General features: G+C 39.1%; 1 protein-coding gene across 3 annotated transcripts in view; it reads left to right on the forward strand.

Annotated features, from left to right (window-relative positions):
- Positions 1–22,514, forward strand: part of ADAMTS6 (ADAM metallopeptidase with thrombospondin type 1 motif 6) — a 292,419-nt gene extending 269,905 nt beyond the window's left edge. For all 3 annotated transcript variants that reach the window (XM_055332438.1, XM_055332440.1, XM_055332439.1), the window contains 3 exons: positions 4,877–5,053; positions 7,420–7,576; positions 19,368–22,514. In XM_055332438.1, coding sequence (XP_055188413.1) covers positions 4,877–5,053; positions 7,420–7,576; positions 19,368–19,477 — 444 coding nt within the window. In that variant the 3' untranslated portion in view covers positions 19,478–22,514. The remainder of the gene's footprint in view (positions 1–4,876; positions 5,054–7,419; positions 7,577–19,367) is intronic.
- Positions 22,515–23,392: the final 878 nt, after the last annotated feature.

The following is a 23,392-nucleotide window of genomic DNA, read 5'->3' on the forward strand; positions in this document are numbered from 1 at the left end:
ATACTGTGGATGGGCTCCAGCAATCCTAAGCCATTCTTTTGATGTATTGGAATAGTTTCTTTTGACTCCCACAGAGTAGCCATTGAAAAAAAGGTCTGTTTCTTGTACTTATTCTTGGAGAAGGGGATGACGGCTGGCATCATACTCAATTGATTTTATAGGACTTACATTTAGGTAGCATTACTTAAGAAGGAATGAATGGGGCTGGGGGATGTTGGAAAGGGTGGGAAGCTACCTACAGGGACTATGCTTTGTTTTTAGAGACAGTTGTGACATCAATCACCTTACCTATTCCTAGGTTCTGCTCTGGTGCTATAACGAATTGAATTAAAACTACCTCTCCAGAGAGAATTCCATCTAACCCCAAAACGTTAACATTTCTACCCCATTGCAAGTGAGAGTCAAATTGTTTTCCCTGGTGTGGTTTCAAATACTTTTCTCTGCAAAATATGTTTTTGCTTTTTAATCATTGATCATTAAAGGTAAAGCAAAAATGCATCTCTCATAAAACTTACCTCCTATATCCCACTGAGACGAAAACAAAAAGCAAATGGTCTGGTCAGATTTTAGATATATTGTGAAATTTCGATTATATGAATAAATAGGAAAAATAGGTATTTACCTGCAATAAAGAAAAATAGAAATAATTTTACTAAAGAATGAATTGTCCACTGAGATCGTATCTTTCACCCAGCTACCTTTAATGTATTGTGAGAGTGAATGGAATGAGCTTTGATGTTTATAACTATGCTTTCATCTAAAAAATTGAACTTCTATTACTAGTGAATTTTAGGGGGTGGTAAAAAAATATGTAAAAATCTACCCTTTTACATGAGCAGAGACCAATGATTATTTCTGAAGCATGCTCTGAATTATTATAACTATTATTAATTATATAATAATTATAATTATTATAATTAATATCTATTAATCATATACATAATCATGGCTACATCTTGCCTTCCTAAAATGTCTTTTTTTTTTAGATAGTTAAATAAAACTGAAGCTGTCAGATGGATAAAGAAACATATTTATCAGAAGGCTTGAGAGAGGGAAAGATGACATGTAGGCTATATAAAGTAGAAGGAAGAAGAAAAGTGTAAACAAGCTGAGGAACATCTCTGTTTGAACATCTCTGACCTAAGGTCAAAATAATTTTCTGGATAGAGTTCTCCTGGAATGAATCCGGCTTAAGTGGCATCCCTATGCCTTTACTGTTTTTTGTTTTTTTAATAAGCAATTTCTAAATATTTAATTTTTAAATCACTGTTAAGAAGTACAATATTTCCAGAAAGCAGAGAGTTGAGACTTTTGCCACAGGCATCCATTATTTGTGGCTAGATCTGCAGGGGTCAGGGCTGGCATATTTACCGAATCCGAAACTGGCAGAAATGTAGTTTTCAGTCATTCATTATTTTGAGAATCCAGTTGATTATCTCTGCTTCTACTGCAATGGGCTGGAATATCCTTGGCTTATTTCATGGAGTCGGGCTGTCATTTTCTAAAATTATTTTTTTGCCTCAGTAGAAGTTGTTGTTGTATGCCCAGTTTTGTGGATGATTGCACGTTGTCCCACAGAGGGTTTGTGTCTCTGTACATTGACCTTTCAGAGCTTGGTTCTGGTAGAAACTTGCCATCTGGATTTATCTGTAAATCTTTCTCAATGCTTCAGTTCCTCACCTGTAGAGTGGGTGTGAAAATAGTACTTCCCAAGGTTTTGGTGAGAATCAGGTAAACTATGACACCCAAAGTACCTAGAATACTTTCTGGTGCTTATTAATAAATATTAGTGCAAATGGTCATTAGTGCTTAATAGATATTCTCTTTTTTTCTTCTCCCTATTAATACCAGTGTTACTGGTTTTGGTGTAGTTTTGGTTTCCTGGGGACTTCTAGACACAAATGAATGAATTGTCTATCATTGCATTATCTGCCTCCCCTAATCATAATTAGGACTTTGGCATAGGTAGGCTCCTTGCAAAGACTGCTAGATATGACTACATTCCTCAAATAATAGCAGAAGCTTCTTGCTACTGGAAAAAGATATTCAAATAAGCAAGGGGCACATGCCCCCAACTTTAATGTACATACATATGCTTTTAAAATGTAAAGGGAGAGGGGAGTGGCGTAACTGTGTTTATTAGTAAATGTTCCCACTATGGAGAACTAATCATAGCTTGAAATACTAAAATTGAATTTCCTATCTATCCTATGTGCTTCTGCCTATCTCTGGAAAGTCAGAAGTACTCTTCTTTTTGTACTTTATCTCAATGTATTTTTTAAATAATTAGTTAATACTTCTCATGTGTTCTCCTGACTTTGTTTCTGCTGATGCTGAGAGCTACGATGCAGATCCAAAGGCCTAGGATTTTGGTCCTGCTCCACCACTTGCTATCTGTTTAACTTTAGGTTGCTTAAGCTTTCCTGATCTGGGATCACCTGGGTGGTTCAGTGGTTGAGCATCTGCCTTCAGCCTGGGGCATGGTCCTGGAGATCCAGGACCAAGTCCCACATCAGGCTCCCTCCATGGAGCCTGCTTCTCCCTCTGCCTGGTCTCTGCCTCTCTCTGTGTGTCTCTCATGAATAAATACGTAAAATCTTCAAAAAAACAAAAAACAACAAACAAACCTTTCCAGATCTGTAGTTGTTCTTAAAAGCTTGTATAAAGATAACGTATCTGAAAGTGTTTTGTGAACTGTTAAGCTCTAATGAAATGTAAGGGAGTAGTGTTATTATCAATGATCACGTTAAGCCTTAAGAAAGTGACAGAAATCCTCTCAGGCTTTGGCTTCTAACACTGGTGGATGGTAGAGACTTGGTGTGAACCTAGGAGGACTAGGCATGAGTAGGTTATGCTTGAGAGACTGGAATCAGGGCTTTACTCATTGTACAGAACACATGATGGCAGAACATGATTGCATGTCTTGGTTTCTTGAAATTTGGGATTGCTGTGACAGTTAAATGAGATAATTAGTGCAGAGTCCATAGTGTAATGCCTAACATCCAGGAAACAGTGTTAGCATTAGGTCTGCCTTTTAATAGCTGCATGACTTTCTACCAACCACTTACTCTAAGACTGTTTCCTCATTGTAAAACTAGAATAATAATTGCCATCTCACAGGATTTTTGTGAAGACCATGTAAAGTATAGCAGATAGCATGACATTTGGCATATACTATGTTTATTAAATGGCAGCTGCTCTTATTATCATTATTTTTAGTAGTGGTTAACTAGTGGAAATGGCAGCAGTGTTGGCATTGTGTGTGGTACTGGGCTAGCCCTGGAAAACACTGCACATTACTAAGGAGAGATGAATCTGAAGCGGTAAGGGTAGCCTTCCTATCAGGGTATAGTAAGAGTATTTAGAGTTTGAATTTTTATCTTGAAGACGATAGCAAGCCATTGAAGGATTTTTCTTTTTTTAATCACAAGAGAATGTAATTGGATTTGTGCTTTGGAGAGTGAAGTAAAGGTAAGAGCAAGAAACAGGAGGCCTGTTAGAAAACCAGCTCAATATTACATGAAGGAAATGACACTTGTCTGAAGTAAGGATAGGATAGCAGTGATGGAGACAGAAATCGACAGATGTGAGAGAGATGCAGGGGCTCCACACTCAGCAGGAGGTCTGCTTAGGGTTCCCTCTCTCCCTCTGCCCCTCCCCCTTGCTTTCTCTCACTCTCTCCAAAATAAATAAATAAATAAATTTTTAAAAAATAAAAAACTATGAGTTCCTGGAAGATAGAGACCATTCTGAATCATTTTCATGTCCCCGTCTCCTCAGTCTAGTGTAGCTCCTGTAGTAGATCTGGAGAATTTTTTTTCTTTCTTTTTTTTGTTTTTTTTTGTTTTTTGTTGTTTTTTTTTTTTTTTAATTTTTTATTTATTTATGATAGTCACACAGAGAGAGAGGCAGAGACACAGGCAGAGGGAGAAGCAGGCTCCATGCACCGGGAGCCCGACGTGGGATTCGATCCCAGGTCTCCAGGATCACGCCCTGGGCCAAAGGCAGGCGCCAAACCGCTGCGCCACCCAGGGATCCTGTTTTTTTTTTTTTGAATGAAAGGTATAGAAACAGGTTTTCAAAATGCTATGGGTAAGGTCATCACTTGACTGAGAGGAAGAACCGATTTTAAGGAAGCGTTCAGATGTACAGGGGAGAAAGTTGGAGACTTTTGTCAGTCACCGTGTTTAATGGGTGACTCTAGAAAGAGAACATTCCAATTAACCCAGAGAAGAGGTAAATAATAGACATTGTGACATAAGAAGAAACAACTTTTCCTCAGTATGAAGAGCAGACTGGTCCAACTAAAGAATAGTCAAATTCATTTATGTTTAGGGAAATTCCTTATAGACAGGGAAAAGTCCAAAGATTTTCTGCGCAATAAACCTTCACCAATGGCCATGTATTCTTAGTTACCACACTCTAAGAATACACACCTCAGTCAACCCCTAGCTTGCTTCACAAAGACGAGTTCTCATGGTCTACTAATAGCATAGGGATTCTTTTCAGAAGACTACACCCAGCAAGTAGGAAACCAAGGATTCCACATTCCAAAAATTAGCAGAATCTTATTGCAGCTGAATGTGGCCAAGCATAGGGAGGAATCGAGGAATAAACCTACCCACAATAAAAGAAGAAAATAAGTTGGCCAAGAAAAGCAAACTTTGGATTTAGCTCTTCAAGTCCTTAGGGAAAAAGATAAAAGTACTTCTGCTTAAAAACTTAGGGAATTTATCATATCTGAAAGACTTTGCCCAGAATTTAGTGTATATGCATATTCTGTACCCAAACATACATTTACTTCAAGAAAGACTTTCCTCAAATTTTCTTCTATCTTTAGACTGCCGTTATTCATTAGTATTTGTTTCATTTCCAGTGCACTCCCAAATGTGGTCCAGGGTTCAAGCATCGGATTGTTCTGTGCAAAAGCAGTGACCTCTCTAAAACATTTCCAGCTGCACAGTGTCCAGAAGAGAGCAAACCCCCTGTCCGGATCCGCTGCAGTTTGGGCCGCTGCCCTCCTCCTCGCTGGGTGACTGGAGACTGGGGCCAGGTAATGCAGTTGGACGGGGGCGGGCTCATCCCGAAGCAGCACCTTGAGACCCTTGAGATTCCTAACTGGGTCATTATGAGGGCTCTGGAGATGTGTAACACCGCCAAGATTAGGTATGAGATTCAAGTGTGGAAGAATGCACAAGCCACAGCTGCCACACATAGACCCGCGGTAGCTGTGTCACTGCCACACCCACCACTTCTTACTTCAGCCTATTCCTCGCATCTTACCATTTTAACTTAAAATGGAAAGAGGAATGGTCTATATGGCCAGATATTTGCTGAGCAAGCCAACAAAACTTTGGATTCTACTCCCAACGCTCTCAACTACTTCAAGAATAAATCAGTTAACACCGGTGTCTTAACTTACCTACTTGCAAAGTAGCTCCTCTTAACTTCACAGAAGTATGGGGGTTAGCTTGATAACGTGAATGACAATCTTTGCAATATTATCAATATTTTTCAGTGGGTTTATCTGATGGACATCATTAATTGGGAAACCAGTATTATAGGACTTTCCATATGTATTTTTATTAAATGCGTTTTATGTTCTAATTCCCATTTTTCTTTCATTGTTCTCATTTACTTTTAAATTGTCTTCTCTTGCAAAAGGCCACCTTAAATCCTTTTAAAGCAAATTGGTATATTTGAATAAAAGGAAAATTCAGTATTATCCTTTTGAAATGTCAAAAAGGAAATCTATTAGGTTACATTAAAAAATAATGCTCCAGAAAGTAAAGTAAATTTCTAGACAGTTAATGCCAACTTGTAGCTAGTTGTTTTTTAATATCTGAGACCCAAATAAATCATGGCACATAACTATACCAGTATGACTTTGTGTGTGCTATGGACCAGACCTGCCATAATTTCTTAAAAATGGCATTTCATAGAAATAGTTATCAAAATTCTGGCCAAACTTCAGTATTTCTAGAGTATAGCAGCATTTACAGACCTCTTTCATTACATTTGGGAGAGCACAAAGATTTTCAGTCTCCGTTAAGGCAAGTAAATATATCAGCTCTGTGCTCAGCCAGCCCTATGGGTAAACAAAAAAATATATGATCATAAAATAACAAACATTTGCATTTGTATAACAAATAATTAATACTGTGCATTTATATAATAGTATTTAATTTATAAAATACTTGAATGGAATATACATGATAAGGTTAGGCATTGTAAGCAATTATGTGTGTCACTGTGGAAGTGTAACAGTTTTATAATATGGAATTGATATGCTATTAAAGATTCAGTACAGACAGGCTCTCATAATTTTCATCTAAACCAGGCAGGCATTTCCTTCCTTACATATTCTTCATTACAATGCACTGTTATATAAAGGTCAGTTGAAAGGTTTTGCATGTTAGTGATTTCACCAAATTTGCAGGAATCAATTTCAAATTCTTTTAAATATTGTCAAGTCCTTTTCTTCTCATCTATATTTTAAATTCATTTTATTAAAATTAAAATTAACTGATAAAAATATTTGTTCAAGGATGCTTTAATATATTTTTATGGTCCCTTTGTCATTCTGTATTTAAATTTTTTTTAATAAAGGGCCTATGAATATCCTTGCAAGTCCTATAAGTGCTCTGAGAGTTTTGACAGACAAATTCAATAGGGCCTCAGTTTGTTTACGTTGTGAGCATCACCATCACCTGTCTTGCACTGGCACTGGCTAGCTCATCTCCTTGATCCCGAATCTCACAGGCTTTGCTGGTATTCTGGGTTGCAGGCCCAAAGAGTAGACCCAGCTTCATTCTTCAGCCTGGACAGCTGATTAGTCACTGGTGAACCTAAGTCACTCTGAGAGTAACTTCAATTGTGAAGTAACTGAATCCCTGAGTAGATGAAAAAGGAGAGGGAGACATGCTACTTGGCTCTCACATTTGTGTGACTGACAATACCTTAGAAAACGCAGAGCACTTATCTAAGCTCTTTTTTTTTTAATTGGTCACCATCACCAGCCTGTGCAGCAGTCACTGCTGTTGTGCAGAACTCATATTTTGATCAGATTCATAACACTCCAGTAGACCATCAGATTGTTTGCCCACAAGCCTATAATAAATAGATAGGAAACGTGATGTCCCAGCCCTAGCATCTCTAATTATTCTACTTCTCTGAGGGAACTGTTAGAAAAATAGCCCAGGAAATCTCCTATTTCCTGGGAACTATATTGCTTCCATTTGCTAGGGTAATTACATGATCTGTGAATTTCCAAACCGTCCTAGAGGAAATTTCCCAAGATGAACTTCATTGGACTTTAAAAGCTAACATATATAGTATTTGAAAAAGATATAATATCTTTTTACCTCCTAAAAATTGTGGAGATTAGTGTTTTCTTTCTTTCTGTGTCTTTGGGTTTAGTGTTCTGCTCAGTGCGGCCTTGGCCAGCAGATGAGGACGGTGCAGTGTCTCTCCTACACTGGGCAGGCATCTGGTGACTGTCCAGAAACTGTTCGGCCTCCATCGATGCAGCAGTGTGAAAGCAAATGTGACAGTACCCCCATTTCCAATACTGAAGGTGAGTTTCCTGTGGAGAAAGGGCCTGTGGTCCCTAGTGACTCACCTGTACTGGTTCCCAGGGTTTGAAAATCCCCATAAAGCCACTCTTGTAGTGTAGTGTGTATAGAGCATGTGAAAACTGCATGTGTACTGGAGATATGATAAGGAAGCCTACATTTTTCCCTGACTCTGACACTAACTATATGACCTTGTTAAGTCACTTAACCTTTCTGGAACTAAGTTTGCTTATCTATACAATGAGAGATTGGAGTGGGTAACCTCTAAGGTCATATCCGACGTAGCATTCTATGTTTGACTTGTGCCAGAATATAGAGATGATTTCTAACGAACCACATTTTGAAGTGAAAACTTCTGTTTCTCTTTGGATGTAGCAATGGATCTCTACCATCATGAAGATTAAAGTTCGTGCTTGTTGTTGTATGTATAATGAAAGCATATGTTTGAAAGTATTTGCATTTCAAATGCTAATTTCCTCATTGTAGAAAAGAAGAAAAAGATAATTATGTAGCTGTTTAGAGAGGAGAACAAAGGTCTTTGGGGTCTGAAATTTCTCTTTCTGATGTATTGGGTAATCTGTTTATTAACAGCAGATGCCAGCCCAAATCCTGAATTTTCTTATATCTTATTTCAATAAATATACTTTGCTTATTCAGCTAGGCATTCATTTAAAATTTCAAAATGCTACTATGTAAGAGGCACTGTAACAGAAATCATAGGAAGTATGGAGACAAATATGGCACAGTCAGAAAATTCAGACTGCCTTGTCATGTGAAAATAGAGGCATGCTCAAATATAGCGCAAGACTATCTTGAAGCTACTAATTTAAATTATGTAAGAAACCCAGTTGCAGGGCTCTGCTTAAAACTAAAGTAGAGAACTATCCTGAACATAATTTGTTAATATTTTTCAAGTGGAAATTATGTGCTCACACACCTATTAAGAAGAGATGTATTCCTTTTGACCAAATGTATCCAGTTTAAAGGATTTTTTAAATTTTTTAAAAATAGACCTTTTTATTTTAAATATTTATTTATTTGACAGAGAGAGAGAAAGAGAGCAAAGAGGGGGATGCAGAGGGAGAGGGAGAAGCAGGCTCCCCACTGAGCATGGAGCCCGCCATGGGGCTCCGTCCTAGGACCCTGGGTTCATGACCGGAGCTGAAGGCAGATGCTTAACTGACTGAGCCACCAGGCACGCCTTAAAGGATTTTTTTAAGAAATTACATCCACTATTTTTAAATGTTTCCTTAGGAATTTTATTTTAGGAAGAGTAATCATCTTGTATGACAACATGCCGAGAACTTGCATCTTTGCAAATGTACTGGTTTTTATATCTGAGCCTCAACCAACATCCTTATTATATAATTTACTCTTTCAGATAAAAACAGTCTTAATCTACACCAATTCAAAATCGTAATTTTAATTTGCAAAATCTCTAGCTCTGATGCCGTCTACTTTTTGTCCCTTTAATAAGGGACATTCTAGAAATCTAACTTTTCTTCTCTTGAGAAGGACTCAAAAAATCCACGACAAACCAAAGTATTTTTCTTTTTTTTTTCCAAAGTATTTTTCATAGCAAAACAATCTCTTTTAAGTGATCTAAATAAAAATATCTCTCTTATATAAGACTGCAGCAAACAGCTCTACCCATCATAAATTATTAGCAATCAATCACATGGGTTTGGAGGTCCATTTTTCTTTCTGAGTTGAAATATAAAAGGTTGAGGTAGAAAAGAGGATATAACTATCATTATATTACTCTGTGTAATTTTGGTAGGCCCTTTAAATTATAATCCACCTTATACATTTCATATACAAAAATATCTGTATATGTGTGTATGCGCACGTGCACATGTGTGTTTAATTATGACAAGAACCTTCCAAGATTTGATATTACTGATGAGGAAACTGAGGCACAGAGAGCAATAGTGACTTGCCCAAATTATGAGACTAGAAAGTAGTAGACTCAGGACTTGAACCCAGATTTGGCAAGGCCCAAAGACATGTCAGTTTCAACCACATTTTTATGCTATTCTTAATTTGCTTTTTAAGTAGGGTATTTTAACATGAAAACAGAGCTTCTGGTTATAAAGTAGCAACACTTCATCATGAATCATCAATCATCCTGAATCAGTAGATTCAGGCTCAGTCATTGCTGAAAGAACTGGCTTTTTAACATGCCCACAGCAATATATATGTTGAAATTATGTTTATAGCTTCATTTTGGGCATTTTGGTAATTTCTCCAAAAGCTTTTCTGTCGTGGGGTTAATTATTATACATAAGCTTCACAGCTGGAGATGCAAAGTTTTCAGAGTGGGCAAAATATCATTTGCAACTGAATTTCCTCCTGTTTTAAAGAAATTCTTTTAAATGGATAGATGTTAATATGAGGTTTCTTGAATTATTTGGAGAAACACCTCATGGTCATTTAATCTGCCTGGCCAAATCACTTTTTATTAATATTAATTTGAAGTAAGCAGTTAAGACAGTATTTTTAGCCTTCTTAGTAAAGGAGGAAACTTTTAGGAAATTATTAATCCTGCAAAATATGACTAACCTTAGAACTATTATTCCCTAAAGCTGCTGAGTCATTGAAAAGAAAGACGATCGCTCTTAAACGAAATTAAATTTAAAGTGGGTATGTCTGTCATAACTTGTTTTTTTTCTCTTTGGCTTCCCAGTGGCATATATTGAATACATTTAAATACCTATCTGTTCATTTCATCAGGAGCTAATTATTGAATGCTTGCTGTGGCCAGCCTCGGCCATTCATTATGGCAAATTCAAGTGCATTTATAAGTTCATAGTCTTACAGGGAAGATACTTAAGAAAAAAAAAAAGGAACATAGAAGTTGTTATGTGGAGCAGTTGACATAGTGCTAAGAGAATTCAAATGGAAGACCAGTGACTTTAACCTTTTAGATCAAGGCGAGCTTCATAGGCTATGTGGTCTATGAACCAGCTGTAATGTGTACTTGGAAAAATAACCCTGTGTGTACCCTGGGAAAAGAGGATGAAACAGTTGAATTAAATCATAAATTGTCATTCTTAGAGATATGAAATGAGCAGATAACATGGATTTGAAAAGAGAAGAGGTTCTTGCATGAAATTAATATGAGTAATCTAATATGGCTTCTGGAAATCAGATCAGGGAGAGAAGAACTGCCTGTTAACAAGGGAGAGTTGGGAGGGAAGTTTGGTAGTAGGGAAAGGAGTAGACTCTGGTTACTGAAGGAGAGTAGAAAAGGACCCCTTATTCCCCAGCAGAATCAGGTTCTCTTGACTGTTAGTGGGAGCCTACTGAGAAACTGGTTCAGCCCTACCCAAAGACAGAGCAGGACCAAGGGAGATCCCTTGGGATCTAAAATAGTGTTTTTCAGAGAGGGTCTCTAAGGGTGAAATGGACAGAATCTTGAGAATTGTTTTAACAACACAGTGTTAATGGGAATTGATTCCCATTCTAACATTTTATTATTAAAATAATAAAAAGTTTCAAACGTAACAGCAAAGTTGAAAGGTTTATACAATGAATACCCACCCTCTGGAGTCCAACATTAACATTTTCCTGAGCTTGATTTGTCACATATATATCTCTGTCCATGCCTCAAGGTAATGGTTTTTAAATAATGTGCTCCATTCACTCAAACATTATTATTTACCTAGCAAACATACTGACTGTGTGCCAGGCATTGAGACTATGAAAGGAATGTGACAAAGGTTCTTGTCCTCAAAGGGAGCACACTTTAGTGGGGGTGGCAACAGATAATTCTCACATATAAGCAGTACTCTAACAGGATAGAAAGAAGTTACCATGAGTACACAGAGGAGGGAGCAATCAGCAGAAACATCGTGGAGAAGGCAAGCTTGAGTGGGGCAAACAATTTGTCAAGAAGACAGGGAGATACTAAGCATTCCTGATAGAAGATGAGTATGTGCAGTCATGGGGACATGGAGGTAGTTCAGTATGGGTGCAGTGGGTTGGCAGATTAGCAGGCAGTGGAGATGTGGCTACAAAGAGAGACATAGGGACTTGGTTGGAGAGTCCTGCATGCACTGGAAGACAGGACTCTATCTACAAGTTTTAGAGAACAAGTGAAGGAAACTGGGGAGTGACATGCTTGGCATGGCAAGAGTGGGAAGGGGCAGAGAGAGGTCAACCTTGTATGGAAGAAGAGTCTAGGCTTGAGACGATGAAGTCTTGAACTAAGGCAGATATAGTAGAAATCAGAAGGAGAATAATGAGTTGGAAGAAATAATAAAATGGAAAGAATAAAAAGAACCCAATGAATGATCAGACATGGGGATGAGAGATTTGGAGGTATCCACTATGACTCCCATTTAGATTTTGGTTCCTGGATGTTATAAATCATGATAAGGAATTCAGGAATCTATAAGGAAGTTAAGCACATTCATCTCCAAAAGCCATAATAAAATAATGGAATTTGAGTAATATTTTTAAAAATAAAAATAAAATAAACAATGGAAAGAGATGGAAGAAATGGAGGGAGGTTAAGACAGCAAAGAATAACGAGAATGAAACTAAGAAGTGGAGCATCAAGATGTTAAAAATAAATAGTAAGAGGGAACTAGAAGGAAGAAGGGAAATATAATTTGCCATGTTCAACATCTGCTTTAGTTTTTAATTCTTGAAAGCCTTCAGTGAAGAGTTAAAGCATTGTAGGCTTGATTTTGACAGACTGCCACGATGAAGGTAACACTGCGTTGCTGCCGGGAGTGAATTACAGACACACTGGGTATCACTGCATCTGAAGTACTACTCAGAGTAATTTTTTAAAATACATCTGGCAGCTAGGGCTAGTCTACTCAAGCTTACCTGAAATTTTATCCCAAATGCCATTTTATTCATCTTTATGCAGTTTCAGGTTCCCTTGTAGTTTATATGGTGAGTCTTTTCAGCCTCTCAGTAGCACAAGGCACTTTGTCATCTAGTATTTATTGCTGCCAGGTAATCATTCATGGTGTGCCATGAGCTGGCAACCAACCCAAGAAAGGTGTGGTCAGTGAACATTGGTTTACCAGCCTACACTCTCTAACAGTGGCTTTGGTGGGTCTCAGTCTCCCTCAAATGAACAACTCAGAGAAAGCCTTAACAGCTCCAGAAATTTCATAAGACCCCCAGAACAAAAGAGCTACTGGATTTGAGGTTTAAAGTGGTATCTGAGGAGTTAAAACCAGTGAAAGAAATAATAAAGGTCAGTTGAAGACTTTGATTTCAAGGAAGTGAGGAAGAGTATTTTTTTTTTCCTTTGCCATTTTAAAAAGCTTAGCACTCTGGATCACATTCCTGGCTTCGGGGTTTACGGGGAACCCTGGGATTTGTTTTGGGATCATACCACCTTGAGGATGAATGTGGGTGGCATCCCGGGAATAAGACTGGGTAGAGAAACAGAAAACAAAGTGAATGACTTAATCCATGGTAAGATGAAATTGGAATCAAGTTTTATAGTTGATATCATCTTGTTTTGAGGATGAAAAGTTGGTGGACTGTTCCCATTGCAATGAATGATGTCAAGTTTCCAAGTGAAACTTGTTAGTGCACCCTTTTCCAGTCTGACTATCTGACATATCAAAGGCTCAATTACAGTTTTGTTTTGTTTTTCAGAAAAAATACTTTCACATCCCTCACCCCCAACTCCTGCACCACACATTCACATACACAGCCTTTGCCATCTCATGTCTCACTAGGCTCTGCATCTCCTTGGGCAGTTTGACAGAGGCACAGCTGGTTGTACTTTTGTAATCCAAAAGATAGACTCTAAGATGCTTAAATCATAACTCTGTACTTACTGTGTTCTGCCTCTGAATCTCATGAAGAGTTTACAGGCACACAGGGTGTGCATTCACCAAAGAAAGATGCTGAATGGTCATGAAAGGATATGTACCCTAGGCCACTCCAGTGATAGCCAGGCTTTGTAGCATTTTATGAAATAAGTGCAAGGACACTACATTTCAGGAGTTGCTCTTGTACCCCTTAGACCAAGTGAAGCCTTCAAAGTCACAATGAATCTGAATCCAGTTGCATCCTAAATTCATAAGCCTCTGTTCAGTGTGAGTATTTTGAAATCATGTCTTTTAGGTCAGAGATTTGAAAGATTAATGTAAAGCACCTGGGAGTTAAAAAAAAAAAAAAAGGCTGGCACATCAATGATAAGTAGATTCATGTGTTGCCTATGAAACAGGTTGTCTTATTTTATCATTCAACTCTACCAGAACCCAGATTACCAGTGAGACCTACTGTGGCATACCTGACAGGTTACTTAAGATTCTAATAATGGGTTTAGTTCATACAGTGAGGCCTAGAGGTTGGCTTTCAGCCCTTGATATATTCCCAAGTGTCCCTAAGAAGAACTTGAGAATACTCCATAAATTGTTCTTCCCACCAGAAATATCTGGCCTTGGGCAAAGTGAAATTTTATTTTCAGGGAAATGTGTGATGTAAAAAAGGAAAGACTAATTAGGTCCAGAAAATATTTCTTAGAAACCACACAGTAAGGACCTCTTACCCTTCCAACAGCCTCACAAAAGAAAAGGTAGAATGAGTGTCTTGTCTTTTCCTCCCAGGACAGTACTCAGCTGGCACATGATGATGGCAGAAGAGGAAATCCAGCTCCTTCATCTTAAAATCCTTGACTGTGCCAGCTTAGATTCCACTTACCTCAAAAGCAGTAGATATAAGTGTATCTGCATGAAGAAAATATGACAGTGAAGACCATACTTTCCAAATAGATTAATTGCAGATTCGTAATGATATTACAAAAAGGTTCTACTCAAAGGATTCCTTTTAATAGGTCTCTTAGTATAATAGTTTATTTTTAGATTATATATTGCTTAGGTATAGAGAAGCTATACTGGTTATTAGATGTTTGGAGATTAGCTAGAAATCAGTGCCCACTGAAAATCATTCAGAAACTAAAACAGAACATTTATTATTGTTTTGATTTCAATGGAAAACTGTTTAATTTATGCATAGCTTTTCCAGAATGGTTTTATCACAAATGTAAGCTGTACTGTGTATTGATTCAAGGGTAAGAAGGTCATTTCATATATTTTTTTAAATTTTTATTTAAGTTCCAGTTAGTCAGCATACAGTATATTAGTCTCATATAGAATTGAGTGATTCATCACTTACATTATTTCATATTTTTAGTGGCTTTGACAATAATATGACATTATTTCATATTTTAATGGCTTTGACTGAGACAGGCTAGTGATTAAGTTTTATAATTAAGGCCTCTCAACTACATCAGCAGAATGTCATGAGTCAATTCAAGAGCTTGCAGCAAGTCAGTCCTCTCTAGGTAAGCTAGAAAAGTGGCAGATGGGCTGAAAGCCCTGGTATAATTTAATACTGCTCCTAATATATTTAAGATTTACATTCAGCTTTTGGTAATAGTGGGGCTTTAAAACTTCTTGGTGTGTCTCAAATTGCCTTTCACTTTTGTCATTTTACAGACTTGGAGGAGGTTAAAGCTAAGGAAGAGTATTCAGGCTATTTCAAATACCTATGACCTAGAACCTTCCTTTAAAAAAAAAAAAAAAAACCCTACTCATTCTCCAGGCACCTAACTAGCTTAGTCTGTGGAGTGTGCAGCTCTTGGTGTTGGAGTTGTGAGTTTGAGCCCTCTGTTGTGTGTAGTTTATTTATTTTTTTAATTCCCCTTTTCTAAGATGGCGAAGCAAATTTTCTGATGATGATGCCACAAGGATTGACTCATAACTTTTGGTATCAGCCAAGAATACAGAAGTCTTGACAGGCAGAAACCTTTTTGTTGTTTCATGCCAAGAATGCTGCCAAAACTGAGGGGTCCTCGCCCTGGCTCTTAGACTGAGCAGCTGTGTGATGAGCCTAGTTTCCCCAACCTTTGTGAGCTTCAGTTTTGCCATCTATATAAATCTGATGTTTTATATAATAAAAGGATTAAATATTGGGGATCCCCGGGTGGCTCAGCGGTTTAGCGCCTGCCTTTGGCCTGGGATGTGATCCTGGGATCCTGGGATCGAGTCCCATGTCGGGCTCCTTGCATGGAGCCTGCTTCTCCCTCTGCCTGTGTCTCTGCCTCTCTCTGTGTGTCTCTCATGAATAAATAAATAAAATCTTTAAAAAAAGGATTAAATATATAAAACCATCTATGTAAAGCATCAGCTTTACATACATCACAGGATTAAATACATGAATATGTAAAACCACCAGGCAGTTCCTGGCACACAGAAGGCGCTTAATCAATGATTTATAATGGCATTGTTACTGGATTAAGTTCTTGTGGTGTTAAAAGACTGAGAGAATGAAAGACTGGCTATGGTTGACCTTATCTGGTAAATAGATTTCCATCAATCCAAAGATTGGTTCTCCCTGTCTGGGCAGTCTCTAGAAGGCAAAACCAAGAAGTAGGAAGGGAGTCTTCCTTGGTAACCCTCCTTTGTTGGAGCCCCCACACTCCATCAAGGCTCCATGTCCTCTGGCAGCCCCAGTGTCTCCATAGCTCATCAAAGCCTATTGTCCCAGTCTTAGCATCCCCAGCCCTGGCTCGTCCCCCATGTCTCCCCATCCCACCCCATTATGATGTACCTGCTTTCTGTTTAATATCTATTCGTTTAATTTGTTTAATATCTATCTGTTCATTTGTTTACGTGGCCAACATTTAACCCTTCCTGAGAGCCTAGGTACATTTTGACAGGGATCCCAGAGACATGACACATGATGATCTCACAGGCAGAAGTGTTGGTGGTAATAATAATAATAATAATGAGATCTAACAGACTGAGAATAGACTGAGTGATTCCTCTGTGCTGCACTTTGTAAGCACTATCCCATGTGCGTCACTCACCACATCCTGTGGGCAGGTCTTATCATGGGTCTCTACTTCACAGATGAAGAAACTGAGGCTTAGAGAAGTGAAGGAACATGACCCAGAACAGTCAAAGGCAGTAAGGAAGCAGCTCTGGAATTCACCCCGAGGCCCAGCTCACTCTAGGCCACCCCTAACACTGTGTTACACTGCTGGGCCAGGCAGGTCTTGGGTGCTCCTAAGGAGCGCCTACCTCTCTAAGTTTGATTCTGCTCCCAGGACCCAAAGGGTTTCAGTTTTATTGAAATCAACTTAGTTGACGACTAACTTGAGAGGGGTATTGGAAAGTTCAGAGAGGGACACCCTGGCAGCCGACCTCCAGCCTCCCCCGAGGCTAGACACTGCTCCTGGCCAAAGGACCCACCGTGCCCTGGGCCTCTGCATGCCCAGAAGAGTCCTCTCATTTCCAGCACCCACCTAAGAAGCTGAATCCCAAGTTACTTATATTGTAATAGACCTTGAAATCTGATTCCATGACAGACAATAACTGATGAATAAAAATGTTCTTAAGTTGTTCCTCTCTCCAATTACCCCACCATCCACCCATTCAGGCTAGGTCTACAAGAAAAATCTGAATTTTCCTGTATTTTGCTCATCTCAGAATTTTCCTGGACCAGCAGGAACTCTTCCAAAAATGGAGTAATGAATCTCACAATAAAATTGAACCCCAGAAAATACTGACTTGTGTCAACAGGACAGCATTTTCTCAGGAGTAAATCTAAATATTGTGTCCTCATCGAGAAAGTCAGAGCACTACTTACTGTCATCAGGTGGTAAGAAATAATAACTGATAGTGGTAATTTGACGTCTTACACTTAACCAGTGCTGATAAACCTTGTATGCACTGCTCAAGGTGGCATCCTAGGATGTCCATGTTATGTGTGGAGGTGAGAACTCATGATCCCCATTTACAGTTCAGGCACAGAGAGACTGTTTGTTCAATAAAAGAGAAAACTAGGATTAAACCAGGGCAGCCTGGCTTCCAATTTTATTTCCCTGTACTATTAAAGCAACCAGTCTTCCTCTACCTATCAACTATGTCATCTTTATATTTTTTTGCTAAAATTTATTTTGTGCTCGACGTGATCCCATCAAGCCCTGCTGCTGACTCTGAGAGGAGTAGTCTGATGGCAGGCTGTCGCATTAGGATGATGATTTGGAATTAAAGACAAGTGATACTGTGTCGGCTTGTCCCATCATTTTAATAACTGCATTACCTTGACAAGATGCCCCTCTTGGTAACACCGATAAAACTTTTCTTCTTCCCCACAAAAGTATCCTTAGTTTAAACCCATCTTGGTTACTTTTTACTGATCATGACAGAGAGGAAATGCCACCTCCAAATTAAAATAAATGGAGATCTTTGCATCTCAAATGCATACTTGATTCACAAATATCATCTGATTTCCTTTTTTTTTTTTTTTTTAAGTGCAAAGCTTAAAGAAATTTTTCTTGTCTCTCCACCCTTCTTTTCAGCCAAAACTTGAATTTATGGAGAATCCTAGTGTGGAAAGATTCTATTCAGATTCCTTCCCAACTATTATTCTCTTTAAGTCAAATCGTTTGAGTAGTAAGGGAGTTCAATGGTGGCAGTTTATGTTTGCAGAAGACTGAGGGCTCCCGTTTAAAATTTAACTCTTTCACTGAAAGAGCCTGGAATATGAAATCAATAAAGTTGTCACCTTACTTTGCAATAATAATGGAAAACTTTCCCATTCCTTCGCACGTAATTTCTTGAGCTTGTCAATGCCTTGTATACCATGCATATGATGTCTTAGAACTTCAGTGGATTTCTGAAGCCAGCAAAAAACATGCAGATAAGCAAGCAAGTAAGCAAGCAACAACAAAACTGTCCTGTTACACTGAACTTCACCCAGTGTTCCGCCTGATTCTAATTACCTTCAGCAATTTACCCAGGATGCTTCAGTATAACCACCTGGAAAAATGAGGGTGGAACTCTGATTCTGGGAGGCATGTGGAAATTTAATTACGAGGTTTGCAAAGTATTTTAAAATCCCCCAGATAAAAGTGACCAGAGGACTAGAGACGAATGTCATTATTAGAAGTAGTAGGGTTACGTGGGAGTGAGAAAGGTACCGAGGATCAAAGACCGGTGTCCCTTTCTCTACACTGGCCCCTTAGCCCCCATCTTCTGCAACCAGCCTCAAGGAGAGATGGAGAAAGAATCATTTATTCACCTTCTGGCTGCAAGAACTGCAGACCTCAACTGTGGCAGTTCTAGCACTGAGGAGAAAACACACATAGGAAAAAAGAAGGCCATGTCTCACTTCCAAATTAAAAAAAGACATTTCTACATGTTTCCATAACCCACAGACTGCTGCCATTTGAGGCCAACCCCTCAAAGTTTTCCTCTTTGTCTAGCGTAGTTGCTGAAATCTAGGCCACTGTCAGCAATCCTTTTCATTCACCCAGGCCCATCCCTACGCCTCACAGATGCAGAGATTCTCCTGAGACATGTGTATTTTGGTATCAAACAATGCAACTCATGTTTGATTTTGGATAACCTTGCACTGCTGAATAAAATAACCCTTGAGAAAGAAGCAATAAAAGCACTGTAAGAAAAATGACTCATGTTTCCAAGCTGTCTAAAGTGATCACTTATCCCAACAAATGGTAATTCTTTCAAGACACAGTGGGCATGCACCATACTTATAAAAGTCTGGGAGAAAAGCCTTGCAATCATTTTTTTTTAAATTGTGTTAAAATCTATCAAAAGAATGTTTCTGGTAGGCTGTACCAGACAGGGTATGCTTAAAAACAAAAACAAAAACCACATGGATGTGGAAGCCAAGGTGGATTGGTGCAAGGGGGTCCTTGCTGAACATGCAGTCTCATTGGCTTATTTATGCACTTGTTTATGTGCCTCTAATTGTTTTCCATTTTCTGCCCCCATTCGATAGAGTGCAAAGATGTGAACAAAGTGGCTTATTGCCCACTGGTGCTGAAGTTCAAGTTCTGTAGTCGAGCATACTTCAGACAGATGTGTTGTAAGACCTGCCAAGGACACTGACCCATGGAAAGCCAGAGAGAGCGCCTTGTCATTTCATCGTGGAAATGCGTCCATCAAAGAGAGCCACCCAGAGGAAGAGGATTGATGTCCTTGCAAATGCATTACCCTGTGGAAAACGTAACCACTGGTCAGCCCTAGCTGACAGGATTTCAATATTATTTTAACTTCTGTGAAGTGGGATTTATTGATCCAAAGTGCTGGACACGGTATTAAGGAGGGAATGCCAGATTGGAGAGATCCAAACAACACAGGGAAACTTGCTTACTGTGGAACGTTTGTGTTCTTTCGAGTAAATCCAATAGCCTGTTTACCTCCTTGGACCATTAAGATAATTTTTATTATGGACTTAGCAATGACACTGAATCCATTTGTATTTAAAACTGTTTAAAATGTAGCTGTTATGACTTGGTCAACTATGGAAGTAAAGAAGATTCAGAAATCTTAAGTCATAGCTTAAAAATATTTACTATACTCTATCTCACTACAACAGCACCACAATTTAAATTCTAAAACGGGCTTTTAACTGTAATTTAAGGAGCAATTATAAATCAAAAGTAATGAACGTTTGTATTATTTTTCTTCATTCCACGTAATTTCCTTAGGAATAATCCCCCTGTTCTGAACACTGCTGTGAGCCATATATAAACTATATTAAACTGAACAACAATGAAGGACTGAGTGTAAGGCAGTGCATCAGTTACTGCAGCTGTGCAAGTCTATAAATCCTGTGCTAAAAGACTGTGGCCAACTTGCCATCGTGCAAGTGAAGCTGAGATTTCCATTAAAACTTTAAGAGAAAAACATTTCAATTTCATGCAGAAGCCAGACCAGGGGGTACAGTAGAGACTGAAGAGCCAGGCCTTTTGCTGCCATCACACAAGACGCCTCAGTTCTTCCTCGAGTCACCCCAACTCAATCGTGTTTACATCCTCACCGGCCACAGAGCAGCTTCCGCCCCGCTGGATTGTTGCACGCGTGTTGAGCTTACTGAAACGATGCCGTGCAAAAGATAGACTGGCTCATTAACAACCAGGCAGACCCTTTTGCTGACCATTGTGATGGGTTCCAGATGTCCCTTCTTTGATATAGCAGAAGGGCATTTATTTATATGAGAGCAAGTGTGTGTGTGTGCGGGAGCTTTTGAGTGCGTGGGTTAAATGAGTGTGCTTGCACATAAATGTGCTATTTCTGTGAGTTTTAAAAGTAAGCAAGGGGTAACAACCAAAGAAGAAAAACTCATGAAGCCTAAAGACCATAAAGCATAATTCTAATAGTCACTCAACCAACTATTTTGTATTTTTTACGGATACTCTGAATGGATTAAATGTGAAACCCAAGTTTCTTGGGCAAGTCAAATTCTAGACTCCAATCCAGAATCCTAAATTAAATTGATTAGCTCATACTTTCCTTCTCCTCAAGCTTCATATCATGCTCATCAAGAGATTCAACAGTGGGATTAAAAGAGAGAAAAAAAGAGGGTGCTTGTTTATATTTTGTACTTGAACCCTTGTAGCTTGCAGCAGGTTCTTGATGAATGTGCTCGTGTCCTACAGGTGTGTACACCATGCTGCACCAACACCTCAGGCTCCAACCAAATGGGCGACTTTGTAAAGATACTACTTTCAGCGAAAAGAGTATGTTTGACTTAAAACCCATCACCGTGTGCTCAGAATACACATCAGGTGTATCACCTACACTGTGACCTAAGGTAGATGATTAGTTTCTTTCAGAAAGGAAAAGAGACTCACAGACTTGAAAAACCAACCTAAACTTCAGGTTTGCTATGGACAGTCAGCTTGGGATGTTGTTCTGCACACTCAGTCGTGGTCATCACTATGTTTTCACCTGCTTTCTCTTTCAATACATTAGCTCGTGTCCCTGAGCTTGCCAGAGAAAGCTACTGACAACACACAAAAATCGCCAGGGCCCCTATGTATACTGCCCTCAGAAGGCCAGCCAGGTACCATCTAGTCCGTGAAGGGGAGGCAGCCCGTGAGCCATGCGGCCCCGGCACTGAATTCACTTGGCCCCTTACAAAGAGCAGTTAACTTGGTGCTAATGCGTCCTGGTAAAATAAATAGAAGACGAGTGGTTTCTGTGGCATTTTAGGCATAGGTGTCCTGTCAGGATCTGTTTTTCTCTAACATAACTATCAGCTCATGTTTTTATTCCAAGAAGATTTCTTACACTATTCAGTCCGTTCTTCACCCCACCTGAAAACTAATGTTGTGAGGGCCGTTGCCCTGGGCCCCCTTGACTGACACTAGAAGAAGGGACAGCTAGTGTTCCCGCAGGAGTAGGCACCAGACCTGAGGCCAGGAGCAGCAGAGAGCTTCCAGGCACTGCATTGGAGAACTCTGCTAAAGGGGACCAAGCACAGAATGTAACAGGACTAAACCTGAGTGGGGGAAACAAATCATATTCTGCAGCACATCACAGAACCGCTGCTAACTCTGTAGTCAACCACTGGGCTACATGATGCTCTCTTCCTAAATAATAGCAATAGGATTGTCAGTGGAGGCTGAGCCACCATGGCAGGCCCTCCAAAAGTAGCGTGCTATGTGGACTTAGGGAGCCCCAAGGAAACTGATACCCCATGGCTGAGAGCAGTACCTGCCACTGGCATAAAGCCTTGCCAAAAAAGGAAAGGTGAATATACCCAACTGATTAAAGCCCTTGAGATCTAAGTGACTCCCCCAAACAGTCCATTTCATTAGGAATTTTATTGGAGTGAATGTCACATAGGTATCCTTAATAATACAGAATGAAATTACCTTTGTATTATTGTGATTAGTTGTTGCTTATTATTTTATACTCAGTATTAATGTGGTACACTGTTACTTTTTTTTTTGCTTTTGTAAATTATATTCTAATTTATTGCCATGTTTCCTAACACTTGTCCTACATTCATTCTCCTGCTTGTAATGAAAATGAAAAAGTCATTGTAACACTTGATGGAGTGAAATTCCACACCAGGCACAGATTTTTTTTTAACATAGATAATTTAGTAAAAATAAAAATTCAGCTTGTAAGAATGTCTCAGATGAAAGTTGTCTATTCCCTGAAAAGCTGGTGTTAAACTTGTAGTATGGGGAAATCTATCTTTTGGAATATCACACTACATTATCCAAATTATCTGGGAAGCATCCAGGATTGAGATAATTCATTGCATCCTTATTACCCTCCCCTGAGATTGCATCTATTTGTATTTTAATACTCTTAAATACAAGGGCTTTGGGTATTTCTGGTGGAGCTCTAGCCCCAGATGCCACTAGTCAGCTATTCTAACCCCAGAAAGGAAGTCCAGATTGACCCATGACTCTTTTGCCCCCTTCTTTTGCATTTCATATGAATTCTTTAGCATTAGAAGAGGATGCAAGATATTTCATTGTGGAAAAGGTACTGAACAAAAGTTCATACTTGGAAGGATTTTTCTACTCGGATTCAGCAGGGAGCACAGAAACATGGTGGACATAGTTCGGCCACTGCAGAGCTGGGGTGTACTAGCAACATGCAAAAGTAACTCCACAATTTTTGAAACTCAGCAAAATTAAGATGAGGGTGACCCTCCTGCATGCTTTGCTACTTGAGTATGCTCATAATGACAATTTATCAATGCCCTAAGAAGATGTGGAATGCCCAAGCAGGTTGTGCTTCAGTCTGCTTACCTCCATATCCACCCACACACATAGCATTTTCTGCTACAAGAAATGAGGTGCAGTGAGTAGATGGTCCTGGAGAGTATTTCCCCAGGGTCACTCTAGGAGCCAGAAGTGGCTGGAATATTATGAAGACTCTGAGGCCAACTGTATCAACTTCCCACTGCATTTGCAAAGGGTAGTAGTTCTGCTAGGGGTTGGGGAGGAGACAATAACAAGAACTAAGTTTTGCTTTAGCTTAGGTTCCTCAGAGGCT

This window comes from Nyctereutes procyonoides, unplaced genomic scaffold (assembly GCF_905146905.1).
Source record: "Nyctereutes procyonoides isolate TBG_1078 unplaced genomic scaffold, NYPRO_anot_genome, whole genome shotgun sequence".
Classification (NCBI taxonomy): domain Eukaryota; kingdom Metazoa; phylum Chordata; class Mammalia; order Carnivora; family Canidae; genus Nyctereutes; species Nyctereutes procyonoides.